This window comes from Phyllobates terribilis, unplaced genomic scaffold (genome assembly GCF_046119375.1).
Source record: "Phyllobates terribilis strain yellow unplaced genomic scaffold, ASM4611937v1 Scaffold_11__3_contigs__length_659146591, whole genome shotgun sequence".
NCBI classification, from domain to species: Eukaryota; Metazoa; Chordata; class Amphibia; order Anura; family Dendrobatidae; genus Phyllobates; species Phyllobates terribilis.
This window is the reverse complement of record NW_027362771.1, coordinates 656470893-656496685: the sequence shown is the minus strand read 5'-3', so window position 1 is coordinate 656496685 and position 25793 is coordinate 656470893. Positions and strand designations below refer to the sequence as shown.

At 52.1% G+C, this 25793-nt stretch overlaps 1 protein-coding gene across 3 annotated transcripts in view; it reads right to left on the bottom strand.

Annotated features, from left to right (window-relative positions):
* LOC141167206 (lymphocyte antigen 75-like) overlaps nt 1–25438 on the bottom strand; it is a 68378-nt gene extending 42940 nt beyond the window's left edge. The window contains exons 1-2 of one of the 3 annotated variants that reach the window (XM_073654649.1): nt 25324–25369; nt 12061–12183 (exon numbers count right to left, since the gene is read on the bottom strand). In XM_073654649.1, coding sequence (XP_073510750.1) covers nt 12061–12183; nt 25324–25360 — 160 coding nt within the window. In that variant the 5' untranslated portion in view covers nt 25361–25369. Of the gene's footprint in view, nt 1–10285; nt 10426–12060; nt 12221–25323 lie in introns of those variants that run through there. The other 2 variants (XM_073654651.1, XM_073654652.1) reach the window with 2 other exon arrangements.
* Between the last annotated feature and the right edge of the window lie 355 nt (nt 25439–25793).

Below are 25793 nucleotides of genomic sequence, written 5' to 3'. Positions count from 1 at the left end.
GTCGGGGGGGCCGCTCTCATACCGCGGAGGTGCGAGCAGAATGGTCGGGGGGGCGCTCTCATACCGCGGAGGTGCGAGCAGAATGGTCGGGGGGGCGCTCTCATACCGCGGAGGTGCGAGCAGAATGGTCGGGGGGGCGCTCTCATACCGCGGAGGTGCGAGCAGAATGGTCGGGGGGGCGCTCTCATACCGCGGAGGTGCGAGCAGAATGGTCGGGGGGGCGCTCTCATACCGCGGAGGTGCGAGCAGAATGGTCGGGGGGGCGCTCTCATACCGCGGAGGTGCGAGCAGAATGGTCGGGGGGGCGCTCTCATACCGCGGAGGTGCGAGCAGAATGGTCGGGGGGGCGCTCTCATACCGCGGAGGTGCGAGCAGAATGGTCGGGGGGGCGCTCTCATACCGCGGAGGTGCGAGCAGAATGGTCGGGGGGGCGCTCTCATACCGCGGAGGTGCGAGCAGAATGGTCGGGGGGGCGCTCTCATACCGCGGAGGTGCGAGCAGAATGGTCGGGGGGGCGCTCTCATACCGCGGAGGTGCGAGCAGAATGGTCGGGGGGGCGCTCTCATACCGCGGAGGTGCGAGCAGAATGGTCGGGGGGGCGCTCTCATACCGCGGAGGTGCGAGCAGAATGGTCGGGGGGGCGCTCTCATACCGCGGAGGTGCGAGCAGAATGGTCGGGGGGGCGCTCTCATACCGCGGAGGTGCGAGCAGAATGGTCGGGGGGGCGCTCTCATACCGCGGAGGTGCGAGCAGAATGGTCGGGGGGGCGCTCTCATACCGCGGAGGTGCGAGCAGAATGGTCGGGGGGGCGCTCTCATACCGCGGAGGTGCGAGCAGAATGGTCGGGGGGGCGCTCTCATACCGCGGAGGTGCGAGCAGAATGGTCGGGGGGGCGCTCTCATACCGCGGAGGTGCGAGCAGAATGGTCGGGGGGGCGCTCTCATACCGCGGAGGTGCGAGCAGAATGGTCGGGGGGGCGCTCTCATACCGCGGAGGTGCGAGCAGAATGGTCGGGGGGGCGCTCTCATACCGCGGAGGTGCGAGCAGAATGGTCGGGGGGGCGCTCTCATACCGCGGAGGTGCGAGCAGAATGGTCGGGGGGGCGCTCTCATACCGCGGAGGTGCGAGCAGAATGGTCGGGGGGGCGCTCTCATACCGCGGAGGTGCGAGCAGAATGGTCGGGGGGGCGCTCTCATACCGCGGAGGTGCGAGCAGAATGGTCGGGGGGGCGCTCTCATACCGCGGAGGTGCGAGCAGAATGGTCGGGGGGGCGCTCTCATACCGCGGAGGTGCGAGCAGAATGGTCGGGGGGGCGTTCTCATACCGCGGAGGTGCGAGCAGAATGGTCGGGGGGGCGTTCTCATACCGCGGAGGTGCGAGCAGAATGGTCGGGGGGGCGTTCTCATACCGCGGAGGTGCGAGCAGAATGGTCGGGGGGGCGTTCTCATACCGCGGAGGTGCGAGCAGAATGGTCGGGGGGGCGTTCTCATACCGCGGAGGTGCGAGCAGAATGGTCGGGGGGGCGTTCTCATACCGCGGAGGTGCGAGCAGAATGGTCGGGGGGGCGTTCTCATACCGCGGAGGTGCGAGCAGAATGGTCGGGGGGGCGTTCTCGCACCGCGGAGGTGCGAGCAGAATGGTCGGGGGGGCGTTCTCGTACCGCGGAGGTGCGAGCAGAATGGTCGGGGGGGCGTTCTCGTACCGCGGAGGTGCGAGCAGAATGGTCGGGGGGGCGTTCTCGTACCGCGGAGGTGCGAGCAGAATGGTCGGGGGGGCGTTCTCGTACCGCGGAGGTGCGAGCAGAATGGTCGGGGGGACGTTCTCGTACCGCGGAGGTGCGAGCAGAATGGTCGGGGGGACGTTCTCGTACCGCGGAGGTGCGAGCAGAATGGTCGGGGGGACGTTCTCGTACCGCGGAGGTGCGAGCAGAATGGTCGGGGGGACGTTCTCGTACCGCGGAGGTGCGAGCAGAATGGTCGGGGGACGTTCTCATACCGCGGAGGTGCGAGCAGAATGGTCGGGGGACGTTCTCATACCGCGGAGGTGCGAGCAGAATGGTCGGGGGACGTTCTCATACCGCGGAGGTGCGAGCAGAATGGTCGGGGGACGTTCTCATACCGCGGAGGTGCGAGCAGAATGGTCGGGGGACGTTCTCATACCGCGGAGGTGCGAGCAGAATGGTCGGGGGACGTTCTCATACCGCGGAGGTGCGAGCAGAATGGTCGGGGGACGTTCTCATACCGCGGAGGTGCGAGCAGAATGGTCGGGGGACGTTCTCATACCGCGGAGGTGCGAGCAGAATGGTCGGGGGACGTTCTCATACCGCGGAGGTGCGAGCAGAATGGTCGGGGGACGTTCTCATACCGCGGAGGTGCGAGCAGAATGGTCGGGGGACGTTCTCATACCGCGGAGGTGCGAGCAGAATGGTCGGGGGACGTTCTCATACCGCGGAGGTGCGAGCAGAATGGTCGGGGGACGTTCTCATACCGCGGAGGTGCGAGCAGAATGGTCGGGGGACGTTCTCATACCGCGGAGGTGCGAGCAGAATGGTCGGGGGACGTTCTCATACCGCGGAGGTGCGAGCAGAATGGTCGGGGGACGTTCTCATACCGCGGAGGTGCGAGCAGAATGGTCGGGGGACGTTCTCATACCGCGGAGGTGCGAGCAGAATGGTCGGGGGACGTTCTCATACCGCGGAGGTGCGAGCAGAATGGTCGGGGGACGTTCTCATACCGCGGAGGTGCGAGCAGAATGGTCGGGGGACGTTCTCATACCGCGGAGGTGCGAGCAGAATGGTCGGGGGACGTTCTCATACCGGGGAGGTGCGAGCAGAATGGTCGGGGGACGTTCTCATACCGCGGAGGTGCGAGCAGAATGGTCGGGGGACGTTCTCATACCGCGGAGGTGCGAGCAGAATGGTCGGGGGACGTTCTCATACCGCGGAGGTGCGAGCAGAATGGTCGGGGGACGTTCTCATACCGCGGAGGTGCGAGCAGAATGGTCGGGGGACGTTCTCATACCGCGGAGGTGCGAGCAGAATGGTCGGGGGACGTTCTCATACCGCGGAGGTGCGAGCAGAATGGTCGGGGGACGTTCTCATACCGCGGAGGTGCGAGCAGAATGGTCGGGGGACGTTCTCATACCGCGGAGGTGCGAGCAGAATGGTCGGGGGACGTTCTCATACCGCGGAGGTGCGAGCAGAATGGTCGGGGGACGTTCTCATACCGCGGAGGTGCGAGCAGAATGGTCGGGGGACGTTCTCATACCGCGGAGGTGCGAGCAGAATGGTCGGGGGACGTTCTCATACCGCGGAGGTGCGAGCAGAATGGTCGGGGGACGTTCTCATACCGCGGAGGTGCGAGCAGAATGGTCGGGGGACGTTCTCATACCGCGGAGGTGCGAGCAGAATGGTCGGGGGACGTTCTCATACCGCGGAGGTGCGAGCAGAATGGTCGGGGGACGTTCTCATACCGCGGAGGTGCGAGCAGAATGGTCGGGGGACGTTCTCATACCGCGGAGGTGCGAGCAGAATGGTCGGGGGACGTTCTCATACCGCGGAGGTGCGAGCAGAATGGTCGGGGGACGTTCTCATACCGCGGAGGTGCGAGCAGAATGGTCGGGGGACGTTCTCATACCGCGGAGGTGCGAGCAGAATGGTCGGGGGACGTTCTCATACCGCGGAGGTGCGAGCAGAATGGTCGGGGGACGTTCTCATACCGCGGAGGTGCGAGCAGAATGGTCGGGGGACGTTCTCATACCGTGGAGGTGCGAGCTGAATGGTCGAGGGACGTTCTCATACCGCGGAGGTGCGAGCTGAATGGTCGGGGACGTTCTCATACCGCGGAGGTGCGAGCTGAATGGTCGGGGGACGTTCTCATACCGCGGAGGTGCGAGCTGAATGGTCGGGGGACGTTCTCATACCGCGGAGGTGCGAGCTGAATGGTCGGGGGACGTTCTCATACCGCGGAGGTGCGAGCAGAATGGTCGGGGGACGTTCTCATACCGCGGAGGTGCGAGCAGAATGGTCGGGGGACGTTCTCATACCGTGGAGGTGCGAGCAGAATGGTCGGGGGACGTTCTCATACTGTGGAGGTGCGAGCAGAATGGTCGGGGGACGTTCTCATACTGTGGAGGTGCGAGCAGAATGATTGGGGGATGTTCTCATACTAATGAGGTGCGAGCAGAATGGTCGGGGGATGTTCTCATACTACGGAGGTGCGAGCAGAAGGGTCGGGAATGTTCCTCATAATATGGAGGTGTGAGCAGAAGGGTCGGGAATGTTCCTCATAATATGGAGGTGTGAGCAGAAGGGTCTGGGGATGTTTTCATACTGTGGAGTTGGGCCATTTATCACAGACCAGGCACCTTGGACCAGTGTGAACACAGCAGTGTTCAAAATACTAGCCGTCCAATATGACTGACCAGATTAATAGCTGTTTTTGGTATAAATTCTATCACCACATCACAAACCAGTTGGTGCAGTAGATTGTAAGAAAACCCCAGACTCCGCATTCATGATCTGCAGGTTTTTGAGTCTGTGTATCAGAATAATTGTACGGGGATGTGTTCAATATAATAGCAGTGTGGAGGTCAATCATTCTGTGAAGAAACAGGTGTGAATCAGGGGGCCCTTATTTAAGGGTGAAGCCAGCACATGTTGGACATGCATTTCTCCTTGAAAGCCTGAGAAATATGGGTCGTTACAGACACTGTTCAGAAGAACAGAATACTGTGATTAAAAAGTTGATTGGAGAGGGTAAAACTTATAAAGAAGTGCAGACAATGATCGGCTGTTCAGCTAAAATGATCTCCAATGCTTTATAATGGAAAGCAAAACCAGAGAGACGTGGAAGAAAACGGAAGACTACCATCCGAATAGATGGAAGAATAGCCAGAATGGCAAAGGCTCAGCCAATGATGAGCTCCAGGATGATCACCGTCTCCAGTTACCTGTGAGGACTGTGACAGTTAGAAGACGCCTGTGTGAAGCTAATCTCCTAGCAAGAAGTCCCCGCAAAGGCCCACTGTTAAAAAAAACACATGTACTGAAGAGGATACAAGTTGCCACAGAACAGATCAACTGACCTAAAGAGAAATGGAGAAACATTTTATGGATGGGTGAAAGTAAAATTGTTCTTTTTGGGTCCAAGGGCTGCAGACAGTTTGTCAGACGACCCCCAAACTCTGCATATACAGAGTGCACCCTGAAGACAGTGAAGCATGGTGGAAGCATCATGATATGGGCATGTTTCTCTTACTATGGTGCCGGACCTATTTACCGCATACCAGGGATCATGGACCAGTTTGCATATAATAAAATACTTGAAGAGGTGATGTTGCCTTACGCTGAAGAGGATATGCCCTTGATATGGGTGTTTCAACAAGACATCGACCCTAAACACACCAGTAAATGAGAAAAATCTTCGTTCCAGTCCAACAAAATTGAGGTTCTGGAGTGGCCAGCCCAATCCTCGGACTTTAATCCGATAGAACACTTGTGGGGTGACATCAAAAATGCCGTTTCTGACGCAAAGCAAACAAATTACAAAAAACTGCGGGATGTAGTGAAAGCTTCCTGGGCTGGAAGAACAGTGACAGAGGCCAGAAGATGGTTGACTCTATGCAACGTAGATGTGAAGCAGCTCTAAAAAACTGTGGGTAACAACTAAATATTAGGTTAGTAATTCACAGGATGCCAAATCCTCAAAAAAAGAGACATATTGTGAGATTGTAAAGACAAATGCAGACACTGCTGTTTATTAGAACAGAACAATGGTCATATTTTATTTTCTATAAAGTAGTAAAAAAATTATCTACATTTCTCTTAATGTTCTGAATTAGAAAACAGTGTGTAATGGGCGCCCCCGCTCAGCGTCCACTCTCCCTCACTGTAAAGATGTTCAGATCGGAAGAACCAAATCCTAAAATAAAGATCTGAGTGGAAACGGATCCCAGGGGTCCTCCATGGGCTCCGATCCCAGGGGTCCTCCATGGGCTCCGATCCCAGGGGTCCTCCATGGGCTCCGATCCCAGGGGTCCTCCATGGGCTCCGATCCCAGGGGTCCTCCATGGGCTCCGATCCCAGGGGTCCTCCATGGGCTCCGATCCCAGGGGTCCTCCATGGGCTCCGATCCCAGGGGTCCTCCATGGGCTCCGATCCCAGGGGTCCTCCATGGGCTCCAATCCCAGGAGTAGAATAATAGAATGATATGAGAATATGTCAGACTGGTGAGACGCTTCTTCTATCCAGTGTACAAATATCTGATATTAAATAAGCTTAAAGGGGGTGTCCACTACTTATTATCCCCTAGTCAATGTATCCCCCGGGGCCCATAAGTGTTTTTGTAATTACCTTCTGTTGCAGTTACTGCCTGTGAGGGGTGGCCGCTCACAGGCATCATGTGACCCCCGGCTGCTGCCGGCGCTGCCATCACAAGTCCAGGCTGCAGGTGGATGCCAGGCTGTGGGCGAGGTTACCCCACACGTCACACCCGGCATCCACCGCGCGCTCTGCCTCTCCTCAGTCATCGGGAAAGCGCGCGGTGGATGCAGAGTGTGACGCGGTGGGGTAATCCCGCCCACAATCCAGCAGCCACCGCGGGGACCCCAGAGCTGAGTCACATCTCACTTGTCGTGACGTCAGCACGGGGTCACGTGCTGCCTGTGAGCAGCCATCGATAGCGCCTCCCACAGGCAGAACCTGCGACACAGGGTATTTACAAATATACTTATGGGCCCTGGGTGGGAATACATAGGGGGCATAATAAAAAGTTGTGGCCAACTTCTTTAAAAAAAAAAAAAAACTAGAAAGATACTGCCCTAACCAACAACGGTATAACGGTATAGTGACCCTTACGTGATAATATTTCTACACTATTAGTATGGCAGGCATATAGCTGAAGAATGTATAGAACAATGTCCTTCCTCATCCACCTCTGGGGTCAATCACTGCTCCATCACGGCTACATTCCTAAGTCCACAAATGTAATTATTCTTTGCAGAGCTTGTTCTGATACCAACTGAAGGTATTATCTACTGGACTTAATATTCGTATGCGCTCCTGAGGAAGCCATCAAAGGGGAAACGCCTGGAGTCTTTAGGCATACGACCTTATCTGACTTTTGCTGCGATATTTGGGCCTGCAATGTGACCGTTTACCGATTGATGGGGACAGATTGCCAGGAGTCCATCATCACTAATTCTTGGGCATAGTGCAATGTCATTAGAATGGCCTTACACATCAGTGACCAATCAAAGGGCAGCTTGGCTGGTACTAGATCATTGGCTATAGTAATATTGTACAGATATTATGAAATAAGGGTCACTATACCGTGATACCGTTGTGGGTTAGGGCAGAATTATTATTTTTTTAAGCTTATTTAACTCCTTTCTGGCCTGGGGCGTATTAGTACACCCCAGGCCATCACCCCTGGTTCAGCACGGGCTCCGGCTCTAAGCCCGCACTGAACCGGGCACATGTCAGCTGATTCTTACAGGTGACATGTGCCAGCAACAGTAGCGGGTGGAATCGCAATCCAACCGCAGCTGTTACTAAATTAAATGCCGCTATCAATCTCTGACAGCGGCATTTAACAGCGCCGGAAGTGCTGCATCAGTGCGTCCATCGGTGACCCTGTCACATGATCGCGAGTCACTGATGGGTGGGCATGACAACCCAGGGTCTGCAGCAGACCCCTGTGGTTGTCATGTCTTGCTCGCTATGAGCGCCACCCAGTGGTCAGCACTCATAGCACGTGAGCATTTCTGCTGCATACAGGCGATCTGCTCATCACCTCTATGTAGCAGAGGCGATCAGATAACTGCAGCTTCTTGTCTCCTATGGAGACGATTGAAGAAAGTGGAAAAAAAAGGTTTTTAAAAATATAAAAAAAATATAAAAAGTTTAAATCACCCCCCTTTTGCCTTATTCAAAGTAAAATAAATAAAAACCCCACATACACATTTGGTGTCACTACGTTCAGAATCGCCCGATCAATATAAAACATTAATCCAGTCGGTAAACGGTGTAACGAGAAAAAAACTCTAAAAGCCATAAACACCAGAATTACGTTTTTTTTGGTCGTCACAACATTGCAATAACGGACGATCAAAACATCGGATCTACCCCAAAATGGTATTAATAAAAACGGCAGTTTGACGCGCAAAAAATAAGCCCACACCCGGCCCCAGATCACAAAAAATGGAGACACTACGGGTCTCGGAAAATGGCGCCATTTTTTTTTTTTTTTTTTTTTAAGCAAACTTTTATTTAAGTGGTAAAAAAAAAAATCGAAAAAGAACCTGTACATGTCTGGTGTCTACGAGCTCGTAATGACCTGGAGAATAATGATGTCCCATAACAAACAAGCCCTCACACGGCCATATTGACCGAAAAAGACGGATTTTGGCAAGAACTTACCTGTAAAATCCTTTTCAGCGAAGGAAGGAAGGGAGACAGGGTCGGACTGGGGTGCCTAGGGCCCACCAGGGGAACTGACTCTAGGGGCCCACACTACAGCCCACGTAAACGGTTTTATTACTTATGTTTTTCTATAATGTACTATAATTACATGTTTGGCCGCGCTGTGGAGCACCAAGCGGCAGGACTTTCTTCGAACAGTCATTCCGTACTGCCAGAGTCCCTTTAATGGTAACTTGTCACCTTGAAAAATGCTATTTATCTGCAGATATAGGGGTAATCTGCAGGTAAATAGGGTGTAAAGCCTGGTTAGACGGCTTATTGGAAAAGCATTGGCTACACGGAGAAAATTACATTTTATTCTCCCTGCCGCCACTCGCTTCCTGTCATAGGGTCGGTGAGGGTGCTGCAATAACGTCCGGCACCTTGATTGTGACATCTTCCATGGAGGCCAACCTCAGGCTGAGCTTCAATGAATGACTAACATGGCAGCAGCACCTGGCAACTAGTGCTGAGCGAACGTGGTTGGATAAGGTGTGATCCCAGCATGCTCGGGTGTTATCCAAGTATCTTGTAGTGCTCTGCTACTATGCTCGAGTCCTCGGGGTAGCATGTTTTACGGAGGTAGACAGATGCAACACATACAGGAATTGCCGGTTTCTTAGGTAATCCCTGCATGTGTTGCTTCTGTCTATCACCGCAAAACATGCTACCCCGGGGACTCGAGCATATTAGCAGAGCACTACAAGATACTTGGATAACACCCGAGCATGCTGGGATCACACCTTATCCGACCAAACTCACTCAGCACTAATTGCCAGGTGCAGCTACCATGTTAGTCATTCATTGAAGCTCAGCCTGAGGTTGGCCTCCATGGAAGTGTCACAATCAAGGTGCTGGACGTTATTGCAGCACCCTCACTTTGTAGTTCGCGGTGACTGTAATGTCTCTTATCCGACCACGCTCACTCAGCACTACTGGCAACCCATCAGCAACCTGCAACTGCGTCACAGGGGGCTGCATGCACCGGCCATTGTGCTATCTAAATGCCGCTGTCAGTGATTGACAAGGGCACTTAAATACTCAAAACAGCAGCAATCAAGGTGAGCTCTGATCACTGCTGTTACAGGCAGACGCCGACTATGTAACACAGCCGACATCTGCCCGGTATGGAGCAGGCTCAGCTCCTGAACCCGCTCCATACAAGCACATCCCAATGGTGACAGTTATGACAAGGTTAGCAAATTTCACTTGTCTGTTCCTAAATGTGGAAAGACAAATGGAATTCCCTAACACATGTGAAAGAGACCTAATAGATGTAGTAAAGGTGCCTCAAGCATATGAATGTTACTACACACCACAATGCACAGTTACATACACGCATCTTACAAAAATACATATTATTCCAGATACGCAGACACATACAAACACGCAGACACGCACAAACACGCAGACGCGCGCAAACACGCAGACGCGCGCAAACACGCAGACGCGCGCAAACACGCAGACGCGCGCAAACACGCAGACGCGCGCAAACACGCAGACGCGCGCAAACACGCAGACGCGCGCAAACACGCAGACGAGCGCAAACACGCAGACGAGCGCAAACACGCAGACGAGCGCAAACACGCAGACGCGCACAAACACATCAGTACATGAATACATCATCAGAACCACCATCATTTGTAATGTCAGGTCAGACCCATATGTATCTGTATCGCATAAACCTACAACTCCCAGTATGTAATTAACAATAGAGATACTGGGAGTTATCAGTCATCATCAGACTGTGGACCATACAGGAACCACAGTACTGATGAGACACAGGCAGGATCACAAATGAACATTTACATCCAGGTATCTTACCTGAGACGTCTTCTCTGATTAGAGTCGTTCTCTTTTCGTCTCCATCTTGTCCAGACCCCTTGAGGACTTTCTCATCCACAGCTCGTCTCTGCAGACTTCCATCTTCTCCGGTCTTCTGCAGCATATCCCGACACGATGCCCTTAAAGATAGCAGTGTCATTATAATGCTCCTGAATACAAATATCTACACTGAGCCCCTGAATAAACCTAACTCTTACAATGCTCCCTGCACAAAACATGACATACACTCTACCCCTCTTATGGTACCTGCTCTCCAGACTGTCCTCTCCTTACCATACTGGGCCCCCTCTTCACACTGTCCTCTCCTTACCATACTGGGCCCCCTCTTCACATTGTCCTCACACTGTGTCCCCCCTATATTGCCCAGTCTCTATACTGTGCCCCTTCATCACACTCCCCCCTCCTCAGCATACTGTTCCCCCCTTTCTGTGCCCTCATACTGTTTCCCCCATACTGCCACATCTCCATACCTTCCCCCTCACGCCGAGGAGAACGACTCATGCAGCGAGCGGGCCCCGGAGCTGCGCTCAACAAGGGGTGCCCTGTCAATCACTGAGCACAGCTCCGGGGCCCGCTCGCTGCAGGAGTTGTTCTCCTCGGCGTGAGCGCTCGCACTGATTACAGTGGGTGACACTTAGGAGAGGTGAGTATAAGGATTTTTTTATTTTATTCCTATTTTTACAGTTGGACACGGCGGGAGTAGACTACTACTCTCATCATTGACCCTGCTGCTGCTGATCACAGCACCGGCAGGGATCTATGATGAGGGCAGCACCCAGCTCTTGGGAACAGCGCTAACTGTACATTGATTCCCAAGCGCTGGTATGTGTCACATGGATGACACACAGGTGGACACGGATATCTCCAGTCCCGTAAATATCAGGACATGTGAAAGAGCCCTAATATACACACGCAGATACACAGACTCACAGAAATGGGGACACGTATACACGCAGGCAAGCACTCACAGAAATGCACACACAGTCATGCACAGACACACTCAGACAATCACACACAAAAATGCAAACATGCAGGGAAGCACGCACACACGTGTGAAGACACATATACACATGTAGACATGCAGGCACTCAAATACATACACACACACACGCATGCAGGCATATACACACATGCAGGCAGGCATATACACACACACTGTACACACATGCATATACACACAGGCATCGCAGGTATACACACACACACTGTACACACACCCGCAGGCATATACACACACCCGCAGGCATATACACGCACCCGCAGGCATATACACGCACCCGCAGGCATATACACGCACCCGCAGGCATATACACGCACCCGCAGGCATATACACGCACCCGCAGGCATATACACGCACCAGCAGGCATATACACGCACCAGCAGGCATATACACGCACCCGCAGGCATATACACGCACCAGCAGGCATATACACGCACCAGCAGGCATATACACGCACCAGCAGGCATATACACGCACCAGCAGGCATATACACGCACCAGCAGGCATATACACGCACCCGCAGGCATATACACACACCAGCAGGCATATACACACACCAGCAGGCATATACACGCACCAGCAGGCATATACACGCACCAGCAGGCATATACACGCACCAGCAGGCATATACACGCACCAGCAGGCATATACACGCACCAGCAGGCATATACACGCACCAGGAGGCATATACACGCACCCGCAGGCATATACACGCACCAGCAGGCATATACACGCACACAGGCATATGACTCACCCTTAAAAACGTTATTGAATATTTGGCACGGTGCTCTTGATATGAAATTGAAGCAGTGACAGCTGTAGGCCTGCAGCCTTGTTTCCAATTCCAGGCCTGGTTGGAGAGTTGAACTGTAGAGTGCTGCAGGTCACGTCCACATATCCAGCCCCGGAACAGGTATAAAAAAAAACAGAGTCAGAGCAGGAGAGAAGGGGGCGGTGCCACCACCTGGTCGGGAGCCAGTATTACTACAGGGGAGCAGGCCAGGGCAGATATGGAGCCGGGATGGGACGTATCAGGATCCCGGGAGCAGGGAGAGCAGAGCGAGACATCAGCTTCGGTGGTGCCGGCGTCTCAGAGGCCGGCCCTGGAGCAGAGAGAAAGCACTGCAGAGCGCGGCCGCGGCGTATCAGAGGCCAGAAGAGAGCGGCGTCAGCGTCAGTGTCACCTGACACCACACCACAGTCTGCCAGCCAGCGGGAAAGCAGAGCGCAGTGCGTGTCACCGCCCAGAAAGAATCCGTCCTCTCAGTGTCATGGACTCACGTGGTAAGTATGCCGCATGCACGTCACTGCAGGCCCGCTGTCACCAATGAATGTGCCGTGCGCGCGATGCTACATTTGCTTCAGCCGTGCTTTTAAAGGGCCCCCGCCACCAATTTTCTCACTCTCATATCGGGGCCCACCGGGAAATTTCCCGATTTCCCACCAGGCCAGACCGACCCTGAAGGGAGACACAGACATTACTAGTGGCAGGCGGAGCCCACACAGGATAGAACACCTCAGATTACAAAATAGTGTTGACCGGCCCCTCCAGCTTGGGCTCCTCCTACTCCAGCTCTCCAGTCCGTACACAAGCTAAGGAAGAGCAATTAACACCAGCGGAGCAACATAACCCCTTCTGAAAAACTCAGAAAAAAGCAAGAAGACAGGTTATACATATAACAGAAAAACCACACAGTCCCAGGCACTACTCACTGGACCTGACCACTGCGATGAGCTGGCAATGCTGGAACAGAGCCTTAGCGCGCCGACCCCCGCCCAGATGACCGCCATCAGAGAAGGGTCACGCCGCATCTGAAAACACAACAACACACTTCTGCCATGGGAGGGCGCTGTGTCTCCCTTCCTTCCTTCGCTGAAAAGGATTTTACAGGTAAGTTCTTACCAAAATCCGTCTTTCAGCAGCAGAATGGAAGGAAGGGAGACACAGTCATTACTAGTGGGACGTCCCAAAGCAGTCCAGAAATTAAGGGTGGGAAAAACCAACAAAGGCAGATTCCCAACAACTTAGATAAATGCGCAACCAGCGCTAAACACAAGTTAAGGAGAGAACCTAAACTACAGCCGCCTGCAGGACCCTACGTCCTAAGGCCGCATCCGCGGAAGCACGGACGTCCACCTTATAAAACTTTGTAAAAGTGTGGACGGAGCGCCAGGTAGCCGCCCGGCAGAGTTGAGCTGCCGAGGCCCCTTGATGAAAACATAGTAACATAGTAACATAGTAACATAGTTAGTAAAGCCGAATAAAGACTTGCGTCCATCAAGTTCGACCTGTTAGTTCTGTAATTGCTAAAGTTGATCCAGAGGAGGCAAAAACCCCAAATGATTTGGCCAATCTTCACCTGAGGAAAAATTCCCTCCCGACTCTGAAACCAGCAGTCAGAATAAATCCCTGTATCAACCTACTATTTTATTTTATTTTTAAGTATATGCTGAAATCTGCCTGGTATCTAGAAATGCATCCAGTCCCCGCTTGAACTGGTGTAGTGAATCCGACATTACCGTCTCCTCACTCAGTGAATTCCATATTCTCACTGCTCTTACCGTAAAGAACCCCTTCCTATGCTGGTGCTGAAACCTTTTCTCTTCCAGTCTTAGTGAGTGCCCTCTTGTTACCGTAATATCCCTCCTTTTGAACAAATCCCGGGCAAGGTCTCTATACTGTCCCCTAACATATTTGTACACATTTATTATGTCCCCCCTCAACCTTCTCTTTTCCAGGCTGAATAGTCCTAGTTTTGCCAACCTCTCTGGGTATTGCAGTCCCTCCATTCCCTTTATTAATTTTGTTGCCCTCCTTTGTACCTTTTCAAGCTCATTTCTATCCTTTCTATATATTGGGGCCCATAACTGAGCACAGTATTCCAAGTGTGGTCTGACCAGTGCTTTGTACAGTGGAAGAACAATGTTCTCATCCTTTGCAGCTATACCTCTTCTGATACATCCCATTACCCTGTTTGCCCTTACAGCAGCCGCCTGACTTTGGGCACTCCAATTTAGTTTGCTATCAATCAAGATGCCCAAGCCCTTCTCCATCTCTGAATTCCCCAATGATTTCCCATTCAGTGAGTACTGGTGACTTCCATTTTTCCTTCCCATATGTATGACCTTACATTTCTCCTCGTTAAACCTCATTTGCCATTTAATGCTCCACCTACCCAGCTTATCCAAATCCCTCTGTAGGTCTGCACTGTCCTCTTTTGTATTAATTGTTTTACATAACTTTGTGTCATCTGTAAATATTGATATTTTACTATTTATCCCGTTGACTATGTCGTTAATAAAGATATTAAATAACATTGGGCCTAGTACAGACCCCTGTGGTACCCCACTAGTGACGCTTACCCAATCTGAGTATATTCCATTTATAACCACCCTCTGCCTTCTATCCTTTAGCCAGTTAGCTACCCACTTGCAGACATTTTCCCCCAGCCCCATCATTCTCATTTTGTATACCAACCTATTATGTGGCACGCTATCGAACGCTTTTGAGAAGTCGAGATACACGACATCCACTGGTTCCCCCTGATCTAATCGAGAGCTAACCTCCTCGTAGAAGTCAATCAGGTTTGTTTGGCAGGAGCGATTCCTCATGAATCCATGTTGGTTCGGGGTTAATAGATTATTAGCGTCAAGATGCTCCATAATTGCCTCTTTAATGAAGCTTTCAAAAATTTTGCCCACAACGGACGTCAGACTCACCGGCCGATAGTTTCCGGCGTCACTTTTCGCTCCCTTTTTGAATATTGGCTCTACATTCGCCTGTCGCCAATCAAGTGGCACAGACCCAGTCTCAACAGAGTCCTTAAATATAAGATATAACGGTCTGTCTATCACATTACTTAGTTCCCTTAGTACCCGTGGGTGTATGCCATCAGGTCCTGGTGATTGGTTTATTTTAATGTTACTGAGGCGTTTCTGTACCCCAGCTTGGGTTAGATTTGTCATACTTAGTGGAGGATTAAGTTTGTCACTTCTCATTTCTCCTGTTAGTTCGATTTCCTTTGTGAAAGTTGTCGAAAAAAAATTATTTAATAGATTAGCTTTATCCTCATCTTTCTCTATGATTTTGCCTTCCTCACTTTTTATCGGTCCAATATTATCCGATTTAATCCTTTTACTATTTATATACGTAAAGAACAGTTTGGGATTTGATCTACTTTCCCTAGCAATACGTCTCTCTGTTTCCTCCTTCGCTATTTTTATTTGTTTTTTGCAGGTTCTCGTTTTTTCCTTGTAACACATTAGTGCCTCCTTACTGTTTTCCTGTTTTAATCTCTTGAATGCCTCTTTTTTGCTATTTAACGCCCCTTTTACGTTCTTGTTCAACCATATTGGTTTCCTCTTATTTCTGGCCCTTTTATTCCCATACGGTATATATCTCTCGCACTGAGTATTCAGAATTCTTTTGAAGGTTTCCCATTTACTATTCGTATTCCTTTGATTAAGAACTTTGTCCCAGTCTATAAGTTGAAGGTTTTCTATCAGCTGATCAAACTACGCCCTCCTAAAGTTTAATGTTTTTGTTGTTCCCTTATTGATAACCCTACTGAAGGGCATTTTGAAGTCGATAATATTATGATCGCTATTACCTAGGTGCCCCCCTATCTGTACCTCAGTTATTCTATCAGGCCTATTAGTCAATATTAAGTCCAACACGGCCTTCCCTCTCGTTGGTTCCTGCACTAGTTGGGAGAGATAATTATCCTTAATATTTGTCAAGAACCTTTTTCCTTTCTGCGATCTACAGGTTTCTGTTTCCCAGTCAATATCCGGGTAGTTGAAATCCCCCATTACAATCACTTCATTATGTTTTGCTACTTTGTCTATTTGTCCTAATAGCAGATTCTCATTCTCCTCTGTTATATTTGGTGGCTTATAGCAGACCCCCAGTAATATTTTATTATTATTTTTAGTTCCCTCTATCTCTACCCACATGGACTCGACCCCCTCTTCTCCCTCTCCTATATCTTCCCTTAGTCTGGGTTTTAGACATGACTTTACATATAAGCAGACTCCTCCGCCTTTCCCCTGTTTCCGGTCCCTTCTAAATAAACTATAATCTAATAAATTTACCGCCCAGTCGTAGCTATCGTCTAGCCAAGTCTCTGTTATACCTACGATGTCATACCTCTCCTCCGATATAAGCGCCTGCAGCTCATCCGCCTTATTGGTCAGGCTTCTTGCGTTGGTCAGCATGCAAGATAAAACTTTGGGGTTATTTAGCATTCTATTCTTCTCTAACGATCTAACTGTACTATCCCCACCCCCCTCTCCACCCTAATTATATTCACTTCTCCCCTTCCCCCTTGCTTGCCTCACATCCCACCTATTTCCTTGGTTTCCCCCCCCCGTCTCTAGCCCACGATGAACCCACAGCTCGAATCTTAATTGGGCAAGGCTCGCCCTTAAATCGGTAAGCTTCTAAAATGGCCGACCGAATCCATCGAGCTATAGTGTCCTTGGAAGCTCGTTGACCACGACGACGACCTGCTGGAATCACAAAAAGTGAGTCCGACTTCCGAAAACCTTGAGTAATAGACAAATAGAACTTTAACGCCTGCACCAAATCCAAAGTGTGCAAGGCCCGTTCCTTCGCATTCCTCGGCTCTGGACAGAGCGAGGGCAACACAATATCCTGGTTAACATGAAATTTTGACACCACCTTAGGTAGAAAGTCGCCCCGTGTGCGAAGCACTACACGATCCGGGTGAAACTCCAGAAAAGGAGGCGAGCAAGAAAGAGCCGCCAACTCAGAAACCCTTCTCAAAGAGGTGACCGCCACCAGGAAGGCAACCTTCCAGGAAAGCAATGAAAGGCTAACAGAGTCCATAGGCTCAAAAGGCCCATGTTGAAGAGCCTCCAAGACAAGATTGAGCCGCCAAGGAGTCACAAGTGCCTTCCGCAGCGGAAATTGACGGATTACCCCGCGAAAAAAGGAACGTACGTCCCTACGCGAGGCGATAGCCTTCCGAAACAGCAAGGATAGAGCGGAAACCTGACCCTTCAGGGTGCTAACTGCCAAACCCTTGTCCAGCCCATACTGCAAAAAGGCCAACAAATTGGGAATGGAAAAAATCCTCGGGTTCCTTGAAGAACCAGAAGACCACGAGAAGAAGGCTTCTCAAGTCTTGTGATAAATCCTAGTGGTAGCAGGACCTCTGGCCGCTCGCAGAGTGGCAATGACTTCGGCTGAAAATCCTTGACGGGTCAAGATTTCGGTCTCAAGAGCCACGCCGTCAAACGCAGAGACTTCAGGTCCGGATGACGAATGGGCCCCTGGGTTAACCGGTCCGGGCGAAGAGGAAGTGGAAGCGGAGGCACTGCCAGAAGCGACACCAGCGTTGAGAACCACGTCCTCCTTGGCCAATCTGGGGCCACCAACATAGCCGAGACTCTCTCCAGTTTGATCCGACGTAACACCAGGGGAAGTAAGGATATCGGCGGAAACACATAGATCAGCTCGAATTGGTCCCACGGAGCCACTAGAGCATCCACTGCCACAGCCTCCGGGTCCTTGTACCTGGACATGAACGTCGGTAACCTGGCGTTGAACCTGGATGCCATCAAATCCACTTGGGGAGTTCCCCAACGGGAGCACAGTAGTGCAAAAACTTCCGGATGAAGACTCCATTCTCCGGGATCCACCTTCTCGCGACTGAGGAAGTCCGCCGTGATATTCTGGACTCCTGGGATGTGAATCGCGGAGATGGCTGGAACCCTGGCTTCGGCCCATACCATGATCCGAGAGACCTCCATCATGAGCCTGGAGCTCCTCGTCCCACCTTGATGGTTGATATACGCGGCCGCCGTCGCGTTGTCTGTCTGCACTCGGACTGGCAGACCGCTTAAAGGGACCGTCCAGTGTTGGAGGCAAAGGAAAATCGCCCTCAACTCCAGGAGGTTGATCGGCAGGACAGACTCTTCTGACGACCATACTCCCTGAACCCAGAGATCGTTCCAGACCCCCCCCCAGCCCGTCAGACTGGCATCGGTGGTTATGACCGACCACCGCGGAAGGAGGAAGGACTTCCCCTGGGATAACGCTTCTGGATGTAACCACCATCCTAGAGACTCTCGCACCCTGTGGGAGATGATGACACTGCGATCCAGCGAAGCCTGCGATCGATCCCAACGGGTCAGAATGAGCATTTGGAGACCCCTGGAATGAAATTGAGCAAACGGGACCGCTTCCATTGACGCCACCATCAAACCCAGAAGGCGCATACACCTTCGAAGGGACATTGCTGTCGAAGACTTCATAACCTGTACATGTTGACGAAGACTTGCTTGCTTGTCCGGAGGCAAGGACACCACTGCCCGTACCGTGTCGAAGTGCATCCCCAAAAACAGGATTGACTGCGACGGTTCCAGAGATGACTTCTTCCAATTGACTAGCCATCCGAAGTCCTCCAGGAGCTGAAGGGATAGATTGCGAGCCCTCACCGCCTCCTCCTCTGTGGACGCCACAATCAAAAGGTCATCTAGATAGGGAAGAATTGTCACCCCCTGCCTTCGAAGGATCGCCATGAGAGGCGCCAGAATTTTTGTAAAAACTCTGGGCGCTGATGCCAACCCGAATGGCAGGGCCACAAACTGGTAATGGTCCTGACCTATGGCAAAACGTAGGAAGCGCTGGTGAGCCCTTCCGATGGGAATATGCAAATAAGCGTCGCGAATGTCGATTGACACAAAAAAATTGTTCTGCGACAGAGCTGCCACAACTGAGCGAAGCGACTCCATGCGGAATTTCTGGGTCCGGACATGCAGATTCAATTTTTTGAGATCCAGAATGGGGCGAAATTTGTCCTCCTTTTTGGGGACCACAAAGAGGTTGGAGTAAAACCCCCTTCCCCAATCCTCCGGCGGAACCGGCACCACCACACCATTCTGCAGAAGGGAATCGACCTCCCGCCGTAGAGCGGTAGCTAGCTCGGGCTATGACGGAATGCGAGATTGGCAAAATCTGTCCGGGGGTCGAGAAAGAAACTCTATGAAATAGCCTGCCGACACAACCCGCGTCACCCAGGCGTCTGAAACGTGGGACGCCCAAGTCAACTCGAACTGGAGCAGGCGACCCCCCACTCGAGGACCCTCGAGTGAAACCCTGGCGTCAGTCCGCCTTAGCGGGCTTTTTGTCAGCTTCCCGTTTGTCTTGACGGAAGTTCTGTTTCCAGGGAGTGCGGGATTTCTGAGAGATCTTTTTTTCCCGAAAACGAGGGACGACCCGATCCCCAAGAGGGCTGACCGAACCGTCCCCTGGGCCGAAAGGGCCGCCGACTACTACCGGCACTAGACTTGCCAGACGCAGAAGCCACAGCTCTACGCTGCGGTAAAGCCGTTTCTTTTGCCTTGGCCTTCGCAATCAGTTCCGTGAGGTCAGACCCAAACAGCTGACCACCCTTCTAAGCTAAACACAGCAAGCCTTGCTTGGAAACCGCGTCTCCGGTCCACTGCTTAAGCCACAGTGCTCTTCTGACTGTGACAGCCGAGGATTGCGCCCTGGACAGCAGTGACGTAGTATCCAGAACTGCATCTCTGCCATATCGCGCTGCCTCTTCCAACAACTTGAAAAGCCCTTCTACCTCGGATAGCGGGGATCCATCTTGCCAAGCCGTCCGTAGGCGGTCCAACCACCTCAGGGAAGCTTCACCAGCACACATGGCTCCTAAAGCCGCTCTGAATCCATGACCCGCGGCCTCGTAGATGGATTTAGCCGCCATCTCCGTTTTTCTGTCCAGCGGATCCTGCAGACTCGCCTTCCCTTTAACAGGAAGTAATGAAGATTTGCTAAGCTGGGATAAAGGGGCATCCACTTCAGGAGAAGGAATCCAATTAGCAATCGACTCCGTAGAACACTGATACAGTGCCTCAAAAAACCGTGTCCCCTGAAAACGCTTATCTGGACACAGGCGTTCCTTCTCCACCGCCCCATCAAGTTCATCCAGAGATGGAAACGTTGACCGCGACCTATGCGACTCCTGAAAAAGCCGGGCCGACTTACCAGGGCGTCTAGCTACCTCCTCCGGTAACTGTAACGCCTCCCTCATAGCTCCAATAAAAGCATCCACACGGCCCAAAAGAGAGGCAGAGCGCCCCTGCCGATCCTCTTTATCCGAATCGGACATCTCCCCAGCAGAGCTTGAAGTGGAACCCTCCATATCAGCGATCTCTGAGTCGCTGCGAGGGGAGGACAGTACCGGCCTGTGGCGCTTCCTGCCATGAGAAGACCGTTGGGATCTAGCTGACACCCAATGACCTAGAAGGTCAGACAGGCTATCAATAGAACGAGTGAGAGCCTCCATTTTAATATCACTGAGTCCCCCGACCTGCGCTGCACTTGACGCCGTCGAGGACTCCTGCGAGTCAGATACGTGAGACTGATCCTGTAGCGGACCTGGGAGACGGACCGCGCCTCCTGGACCCTGATCTGACATGCCCTCACACAGTATATAGCAGGCTTAAGCCTGTCAGTAACTAGGACAGTGTGGCTTCTAAAAGGAAAGCAACGAACGCTGAAGGGTTAAGGCTCTTACAGGGAGAGCTATTATAATTTAATATATTTATTAATGATCTAGTGGAAGGGTTACATAGTAAAATAACAATATTTGCAGTTGATGCTAAACTTTGTAAAGTAGTTAACACAGATGAGGATAGAGCACAGCTACAGGAGGATTTAGATAAATTGGGGAGTTGGGCCAAAAAATGGCAAATGGGGTTCAATGCCGATAAATGTAAGGTCATGCACATGGGAAAGAAAAACAGCAGTCACCCATACATATTAAATGGGAAACCGTTGGGGAAATCTGACATGGAGAAGGACCTGGGCGTCTTGGTTAACAGCAAATTAAATTGGAGTGCCCAGTGTCAGGCAGCAGCTGCGAAGGCAAATAGAGTCATGGCATGCATCAGAAGAGGAATAGGAGCATATGATGAGAACATTGTTCTTCCTCTGTATAAAGCGCTGGTAAGGCCGCACTTAGAATATTGTGCACAGTTCTGGGCTCCAGTGCTCAGGAAAGACATATTGGAGCTAGAGAGGGTACAAAGGAGGGCGACTAAGGTAATAAAGGGAATGGAGGGACTAGAATACCCAGAGAGGTTGTCAAAATTAGGCCTATTTACGTTGGAAAAGAGAAGGCTTAGGGGAGACCTCATAAACATGTATAAATACATCAGGGGGCAGTACAGAGATCTCTCCCATGACCTGTTTATACCAAGGATGGTGACAAAGACGAGGGGGCACACTATGCGTCTGGAGGAAAGGAGGTTCCTGCACCAGCATAGAAGGGGATTCTTTACGGTCAGAGCCGTGAGACTCTGGAACTCTCTGGGAGAGGAAGTGGTGATGTCCAACTCACTTAATGAGTTCAAGAGAGGCCTGGACGCCTTTCTTGAGAACAATAAAATTACATCTTATGCTTAGTTAATTAATCCAGGGATTTAATCTGACTGCCAGATTGGTGTCGGGAAGTGAATTTTTCCTCAATGATGTAAATTGGCCTATACCGCATGAGGTTTTTTTTGCCTTCCCCTGGATCAACGCTGCGGAATAGCTGCAGCGCACAAGAAATAGGATGAACTGGATGGACGCTTGTCTTTTTTCGGCCTTATAAACTATGTAACTATGTAACTAGCTGTCCCCGAATTAAGGGTTAACCGCCTACCAGGGGGTTAATGCAGCAGACTCCCCACAACCTCTGCTAAATGAAAGAGGTGTGCGAGTCCCAGACAAAAAAACCTCTATATGAGGTAGCAGCTGCAGGGCAGCGCAGTCTGCCACCTAATTGTGCCTCAGAAAGGTGCCCTGCGCTGTGGGGGTGAGGAGGTTAAGCTTCTGCCCTGATAGGCAGAAGCGACTCACCCAGCTGGCCGCGGTGCAGCGTTCCTTCGGTTCTGACGGGAGGAGAGGAGAGTGAGGAGCCGAAGGAGGCCGTCAGAAATGGCCGCCGCGCAGTGAAGAGAGAAGCCGGAAGGGGAGGGACAGGAGAAAGCGCGCGCTCAGAGCGCTACCTGCCCGCGAAAAGACCAGGAAGGCGCGAAGCCACGCCCCCCGCCGGCATTCAAAAAGGCGCGCGACTCCTCCGCTCTCCGCTCCTGCCCCACTTCACATGTCCTGCAGGCATCCACCTGCGGACGAAAAACACACAGTCACCAACGGTACATGTAAGAGCGGCCGCCGCAGCAGCCGCTGAAGCACTCAAACACATTTACCAATGCTGAGTACTCACCCAGCTGAGCGCCACAGGGACCCCCAGGGATTTGTGGCGCTGTGGCCCTTAGCTTCCCCCCAGGACGGAGCGCGCAGGGACCCCAATGGCGCGGTTTGAGTCTCCTCCGGGAAGCGTCCCTCATCCCCCGGGGCCGGCAGGGTTCTGCAGGGACCACCATAAAGGGTATGCAGATCCGCCAGGGGAGGGGTGGGGGTCCAGCAGCACTGAGACCTCTAGACCACAGGGGGTCCAAGTCTCTGTCCGATAAAAATAAAAAAAAATTTTCTGAGGAGCTGCTCCAGCAGCGACTATCCTCTGCGACCTCAAATTTTAGACTGGAGAGCTGGAGTAGGAGGAGCCCAAGCTGGAGGGGCCGGTCAACACTTTTTGTAATCTGAGGTGTTCTATCCTGTGTGGGCTCCGCCTGCCACTAGTAATGTCTGTGTCTCCCTTCCTTCCATTCTGCTGCTGAAATAGAAAGGCTATGGCTCCGGGAAGAAGGGGAGCAAAAAATGAAAACGCAAAAACGGAAAACCCCAAGGTTGTTAAGGGGTTAATATCCGCTATTTGTACACTGGATAGAAGAAGCATCTCACACTTATGGGCCCCGGGGGGATACATTGGGGGAGGGGATAAGTAGTGGACAACCCCTTTAAGCTTATTTAATATCAGCTATTTGTACACTGGATAGAAGAAGCGTCTCACCAGTCTGACATCTTCTGATATCATTCTATTATTCTGCACCTGCGATCGGAGCCCATGGAGGACCCCTGCGATCGGAGCCCATGGAGGACCCCTGCGATCGGAGCCCATGGAGGACCCCTGCGATCCGTCTCCACTCAGATCTTTATTTTAGGATCTGGTTCTTCCGATCTGAACATCTCTACAGTGAGGGAGAGTGGACGCTGAGCGGGGGCGCCGCTGCGCAGGTGGAGGGTGACCACGGGACAATCCTAGGACCTAGTCCCTAAGCCGTGGTTATGAAATGGGACCTCACAAGGTCTCAGTCGCCGTGTTTACGGGGGGTTACGTCTCCGTATATGACGCGGATTCAGTGGAGACTTGTCTGGGGTGAGACATCGATGTCAGCGATGTTCCCAACGCTGGAAACAACTCGTAGAAGGATCTGGTGATGACTCATGTTTGTGAACACTCTGCTATCACTTTGATCACTACTGTAGATCACAATACTGGGAGACGCCATGTCGCCTTATGCTGAAGAAGAAATGCCCTGAAATGGACAACGACCCCAAACTCCGCAGCGAGCGGGGGACATCCCGGCTCCAGACTGATGCTGGGAGGAGGCGATTAGGAGGATTCAGGCTTTTGCTCGGTTGTTTTAAAAAACACACGGCTATTATGCACATAACTGTATATAGGGAGAGGAGATGGACAGATAATGGGGGTAGTAGTGGCATCATGGAGGAGGACAGATAATGGAGGAGTAGTGATATCACCAAGGAGGAGGACAGATAATGGGGGACTAGTGATATCACGAAGGAGGAGGATGAGGACAGATAATGAGGGACTAGTGATATCACCAACGAGGAGGAGGAGGAAGACAGATAATGGGAGACTAGTGATATCACCAAGGAGGAGGACAGATAATGGGGGACTAGTGATATCACCAAGGAGGAGGAGGAGGAGGACAGATAATGGGGGACTAGTGATATCACCAAGGAGGAGGAGGAGGACAGATAATGGGGGACTAGTGATATCACCAAGGAGGAGGACAGATAATGGGGGACTAGTGATATCACCAAGGAGGAGGAGGAGGAGGAGGAGGACAGATAATGGGGGACTAGTGATATCACCAAGGAGGAGGAGGAGGAGGAGGACAGATAATGGGGGACTAGTGATATCACCAAGGAGGAGGACAGATAATGGGGGACTAGTGATATCACCAAGGAGGAGGACAAATAATGGGGGACTAGTGATATCACCAAGGAGGAGGATAAGGACAGATAATGGGGAACTAGTGATATCACCAAGGAGGACAGATAATGGGGGACTAGTGATATCACCAAGGAGGAGGAGGAGGACAGATAATGGGGGAGTAGTGATATCACCAAGGAGGAGGAGGAGGAGGAGGAGGAGGACAGATAATAGGGGACTAGTGATATCACCAAGGAGGAGGACAGATAATGGGGGACTAGTGATATCACCAAGGAGGAGGAGGAGGACAGATAATGGGGGAGTAGTGATATCACCAAGGAGGAGGAGGAGGAGGACAGATAATAGGGGACTAGTGATATCACCAACGAGGAGGACAGATAATGGGGGACTAGTGATATCACAAAGGAGGAGGACAGATAATGGGGGACTAGTGATATCAGCAAGAAGGAGGAGGAGGACAGATAATGGGGGACTAGCGATATCACCAAGAAGGAGGAGGAGGACAGATAATGGGGGACTAGCGATATCACCAAGAAGGAGGAGGAGGACAGATAATGGGGGACTAGCGATATCACCAAGGAGGAGGAGGACAGATAATGGGGGACTAGTGATATCACCAAGGAGGAGGAGGAGGACAAATAATGGGGGACTAGTGATATCACCAAGGAGGAGGAGGAGGACAAATAATGGGGGACTAGTGATATCACCAAGGAGGAGGAGGAGGAGAAGAACAGATAATGGGGGACTAGTGATATCACCAAGGAGGAGGAGGAGGATAGATAATGGGGGACTAGTGATATCACCAAGGAGGAGGAGGAGGACAGATAATGGGGGGAGTAATGGTATCAAGAAGTAGCAGGACAGATCAGAATAATGGGGGTTATACTCACTCAGCCAGCAGACACACACAGCTTTGCTCAGTGACATCTCAGAATGCTCTGCAGACTTACAGGACAGCGGACGCTGCGTTCAGCTGCGTCTGGATTTCACCTGTCTACTTTGATTAACAAATCTTGAGTGGGCGGCCGGGTAAACAAGATGCGGCAGCACAAACAGCGGCCCCGACCTCCACCTGTCCAGTGACACGCAGATAGTCTTGACCTCAGCACCTACCCCCAGGGCGACACAGCCGCGGCCCCGACCTCAGCACCTAGCCCCCAGGGCAACACAGCCGCGACCCCGACCTCAGCACCTACCCCCAGGGCGACACAGCCACGGCCCCGACCTCAGCACATACCCCCGGGGAGACACAGCAGCGGCCCCGACCTCAGCACATACCCCCCAGGGCGACACAGCCACGGCCCCGACCTCAGCACCTACCCCCAGGGAGACACAGCCGCGGCCCCGACCTCAGCACCTA